General features: G+C 44.9%; 1 protein-coding gene across 1 annotated transcript in view; it reads right to left on the bottom strand.

Annotated features, from left to right (window-relative positions):
* Positions 1-5,325, bottom strand: part of FUNDC2 (FUN14 domain containing 2) — an 8,417-nt gene continuing 3,092 nt past the window's right edge. The window contains exon 4 of the mRNA XM_005885014.2: positions 1-865. Within this exon, the coding sequence (XP_005885076.1) occupies positions 788-865 (78 nt within the window). The 3' untranslated portion in view covers positions 1-787. The remainder of the gene's footprint in view (positions 866-5,325) is intronic.

The raw sequence follows: 5,325 nt of genomic DNA, 5'->3' as shown, positions 1-5,325 counted from the left end.
TCCCAGCTAAAGTCATTTATTTGACCATAAATAAACGCTTTGGGAATAGCCATTAGACGTATTGTCCTGTATGGTGGAAACCCCCCATCCCTGGATAACATCTTAATGCCCCCAAATGATTCATTAAGTCTGATTATCCAATGATGTATCTATTGGTTGATTTCCCTAAACTTTTTCCCACCAAACACCCTATCTTCAGTTCATCACATGTTCAGCACAAGTTCATTCTACATTCATAATTTTTCAATTATACTGTTTATCCCACCATTTTGTCAGGATAATTTTAACAGTTATAAATACCTCTTTTTGTAATCCAAAACCAACTAAAAAAGAAAGTAGACACCAAAAATCTTTCATGCTTAAATGCAAATGTATTCAGTTCCTTTCCATGCCGCACATAATAAGGTATCTATGTGCTTGTTATTCCTGTTCTAATTCAAGTTTGGGGCACCTTTGAGAATCCACTCATCCTCCACAGTGAGCTATATTGCACTGTGCTAGTAAGTATCTTATGTCGGGGGGAAAGGAACATTCCTGACCTACAGCTCAGTCAAGTGGGGAGTGTTCTGGGAGGACAGGTGGTCTATTGTATCTTCCGTTGTTGTCACGAGGCTCACAGTAGGGTCATTATCAGTTCGTATCAACAGATGCCTATAGAAGCCATTCAGATATGCTATAGCAGGGAAGAAGGCACAGGAGAAGAGGAGGAGACTTGATGTCCTATGATGGAGTGTAGAGGCTGGTCTAGGTACAGAAACCGGGAATAACGGAAGAGAGGAGGTCCTCCTTAGGATGCCATGCCAAGCAGAAAGCCTCCGAAAAATCCACCAGTCACTAGAACATTCTTCTTCACAAACAACACCACCTGGGAAACAAGAGACAGCGCAATAAGCTATTTTGCTAAGGATCTTATTATTATTAGAAACTAGAGGCCCGGCGCATGGAATTCATGCGCAGGTAGGGTCCTTAGGCCTGGCCTGAGATCAGGACTGATCTTCCCCGGCTGCTGGCAGCTGGCCCCGCCTGCCACCGCCGCCGGTAGCCCTGTGTGTGTGGGGCAACTGGGCCCTGGCACTGCCCGCATCTGCCACCACCCACCCCCAGTTCCCAATCGGGTGATCAGGGCCTGCGGGCTGGGGACAGCTCCTGTGTTGAGCGTCTGCCCCGATGGTCAGTGCACATCATAGCCAACCAGTTGCTCCACCATCCAGTCGATTTGCATCTTACGCTTTTATATATATAAAGCAGTGATGGTGAACCTATGACACGCGTGTCAGAGGTGACACGCGAACTCATTTTTTTGGTTGATTTTTCTTTGTTAAATGGCACTTAAATATTTAAAATAAATATCAAAAATATAAGTCTTTGTTTTACTATGGTTGCAAATATCAAAAAATTTCTTGTGACACGGCACCAGAGTTAAGTTAGGGTTTTTCAAAATGCTGACGTGCCGAGCTCAAAAGGTTCGCCATCACTGATATAGAGATTGTCTCTGTTATCTTTGCCATCTTGACAATGCCAATCCACTCATCTGTTGAGTAGTTTGTACTTTACCCACAGGGTAAGAGAAGCCATAAATGGACCTGCATGTGAAAAAGAGCCCTGGCTGCTGTGGGGAGAATAAGACTACAGGGAGCCCAGTAGGAAGTAGGACACAGATCAGGAGGTGAGATGGTAGGTGTTTGGATCAAGGTGGTAGCAGGGGTGCTAGTGCACAGTGATCAAATTCAACAGATGTTTTCAAGACAGGACTTTGTGTGACCACATAACTGGTCATATAGGGGCTGAGGAGAAGTCAAGTGAGAGTGGAAGGGACGGGGAGAGACAGAGAGCAACATCGATGTGAGAGACACATCAACTGGCTGCCTCCCGCACCAATGGACTCTGTCTTTAGAAAGAGAGCTAAGAAACCCGCCCAAGAGTTCACACAGGGACAGGGAAGGACAGAGTTCATGGGGGCAGTTATGGGGAAAGAGCAGAGCTGTATTCAATAAACTGGTTAGAGCAATTCAAGATTTCCAATTTCACTCCTTCCACTTTCTTCAATACCTGCTATCCAGTGGAGGCTGCTCACTCTGAATCTCAACTCCAAATTTTTCTATATTCATCCTATCCATCCATCTATCCACCCATACCCCTCTGAGACCTTCTCTCAAGGAGATGCTATGTATTCTTACTCTCACACTTCACTATATCAGAGGATGACTAAGAGATGAGGTCCTTATTTTCTTAAATTCCCAAAGCTTCCTACATCCAGTCAAGTTAGTTCCTACTCATCTGAAGCTCCCATGTCTGTGTTCTATAATCTCCACTTCAGAATGCTGGTAAGAGAACTTTCTTCCAAGTATAACCACCACCTTCAAAAGTGTTCGTGGGGCCCTAGCTGGTTTGGCCCAGTGGACAAGCATTGGCCTGAGGACTGAAGGGTCCCAGGTTCAATTCCAGTCCAGGGCACATGCCCGGGTTGGGGCTGGATCCCCAGGAGGGGGTGTGCAGGAGGCAGACTATCAATGATTCTCTCTCATCATTGATGTTCCTATCTCTCCCTCTCCCTTCCTCTCTGAAATCAATAAAAAAAAATATTTTGAAAAAAAGTGTTCATGGGGCCTGGCTGGTGTGGCTCGGTGGTTGAGCATGGACCCATGAACCAGGAGGGCATAGTTCAATTCCCTGTCAGGGCACATACCTCGGTTGTGAGCTCGATCCCCAGTAGGGGACGTGCAAGAGGCAGCTGATCAATGATTCCCTCTCATCATTGATGTTTCTATCTCCTTTTCCCTTCCTCTCTTTGAAATCAATAAAAACATTTTAAAAAAGTGTTCATGGGCTGAGGAATCTCAGATGGAAGGTGTGGGAAGGTGAGAGGGTGGGAAGTGATCAACCAAAGAACTTGTATGCATATATGCATAACCCAATGGACACAGACAATAGGGTGGTGAAGGCCTGGGGCGGGGGTGGGCTAAAAGGGGTCAATGGGGAGAAAAGAGGGAAAAGTGTGATACTTTCAACTATATTTTTTAAAGCAAACTGGCCTGATCTGGGGGTGGGGCTGGCCGGCCAACTGCCTGCGGCCCCTCCCCCTGGCCGGCCCCACCCCTGATGGGTGCCTACCCAAGCCAGCTCTGCCCCCGATCAGCCCCCCCACTCCGATCAGGGGCAGGGCTGGCTGGCCAATCACCCATGGCCCCTCCCCCAGCCTCTGGCCCCTGATCGGTCCCCCACATCCCATTCAGGGGTGCGGTTGGCTGAGGGGAGGGGCTGCAGGAGGTTGGCCGGCCAGCCCCGCCCCCTATTGGCAAAGGAGGGTGATCAGGGGTAGGGCCGGCTGGGGGGAGGAGCTATTGGAGGTTGGCCAGCTGGCCCCACCCTCCGATCAGGCCGGTTCCCTGGCCACAGTGGGCATCATAGTGACCGGTTGTTCCAGTCGTCCTGATGTTCCAGTTGCTGTCTTTTTACATATATAGATAATAGACCTATTACAGATATGTATTAAGAAAAAAAGTTTCCAAAACAATAATTGTTCTGGGTATGATATTTTTCTATTTTCTACTATATCCTATTATTTAATTATTGATGACCCACTAAGCAGAATTCAGGAGCAACTCGTGTGACAGGGCCTACAACACTACTTTATAAAAAGATCAATGCATTCATCCTGGCTCTTTCACTTCTCAAATCTCAGTTGCTCAGTTCTTTCTATATCTGGAAAATATTCTAGTATATTTCCAGCAAGTTTCACTTTTAATTTATTATGACAATTAGAGACTTCTTGTCCACAAATCAGATCATCTTAACTAATGAAATCAGAGGAATGATCCTCAAAGTAGGCCCTTCAGGATATGACTTTAGAATAGGATCCCTCGCTGTTCAGGCCCCAGGGTGGCAAGTGTGTGGCGGTAACCCCTGGGAGCTCTCACACTACAATGACCAGGACTCTTACCTGGGCTGAATGGAGATAGGGACCAAGTGGGAAGGGAAGTACAATATATAGATTATTTAGTTAATATGGCAGTTGTGCCTTTTTCACTCATTTGTATTTGCTTATTTTTCTATGACTAACATTAATTTTCTAGACACTGGGGGTGAGGGGACAAGGGCAAGTGCTGGGGGATAGGAGATGCTGAGGGGAGGTTAGTGGGCGGCGGGGGGGAGAGACATATGTACTACTATTTGTAATACCTTAAACAATATATAAATAAATTTTAAATAAATAAATAATCTTTAACTCAATTAAAAAAAAACTGTCTTCATATACCTGGCTATGCGGAATGGTGTTTAGCCTTTTTCTAGTCTGCTAAATCATTTACCACTCAGCTACGTGCTTTCCAACTCCCCCAAATTTGCTGACATTTGCTGTCTACTGATAATCCTCTCCTGTTCCCTTGGTCCTTATGGGTTTAACCACTTTTATTTTATTACTGTCATTTAGGTATATTTCAGAAGGAAGCAGAGAAATGCTATGTTCAATCTGCCAACATTTAACCCAAGTTCACCTACTACCACCTATTCTATTTGATTACATGACTTTCTCCTGTCACTGCTACTAGAGTGTGAGTGCCTCAAAGACAAGGCCTAATTCAGTTTACTCCTAAGTCGTAAATCCTTCCCCTTTCTCTGTGAATCCAGAACTCCATTGCTCCAGGCTCTGGGAGGTGCCAGCCATTTATTTCTCTACAGTTCACTGTAATTATTACTTTGGGATATCTAACATATTTCTCTTTTTCAAATATATTTTTATTGATTTCAGAGAGGAAGGGAGAGGGAGAGATAGAAACATCAATGATGAGAGATAATCAATAATCGGCTGCCTCCTGCATGCCCCCTACTGAGGATCCAGCCTACAACCCGGGCATGTGCCTTGACTGGGAATCAAACCGTGACCTCCTGGTTCATAGGTCGACCCTCAACCACTGAACCACACCAGCTGGGCTAATAAAGCAGTAGCAAAACACATCCTTTTAAAAAGGAAAATTTTTTTCCTGTTCTCCAGTGCCAGCCAATATAACCTAAACTGGTTTTGTGCAAACCACACCCATGGGTCAAATCCAGCTGGCTGCTTGCTTTAAAATCAAGTTCCATCACATCACAGCTGCACCCACTTTGTCTGAATATCATTTATGGTTATTTTCGTGCGACACAGTGGAGTTCAGTATTTGTAACCACATGGCTTACAAAGCTGAAAATATTTACCATTGGCCCTTTACAAAAAAAGGTTGACACCCCCAAGGCTAGACATTAAAGATCATTGTTCTTGAAATTTAAAAAAAAATCTTTAAAACTCAATTTAAAAAAACTGTTTTCATATACCTGCATGCGCATATAAGC

Source organism: Myotis brandtii, unplaced genomic scaffold, assembly GCF_000412655.1.
Source record: "Myotis brandtii unplaced genomic scaffold, ASM41265v1 scaffold889, whole genome shotgun sequence".
Taxonomy (NCBI): domain Eukaryota; kingdom Metazoa; phylum Chordata; class Mammalia; order Chiroptera; family Vespertilionidae; genus Myotis; species Myotis brandtii.
Note: the sequence above shows the minus strand (reverse complement) of the source record. Positions and strands in the feature narration are given on the sequence as shown.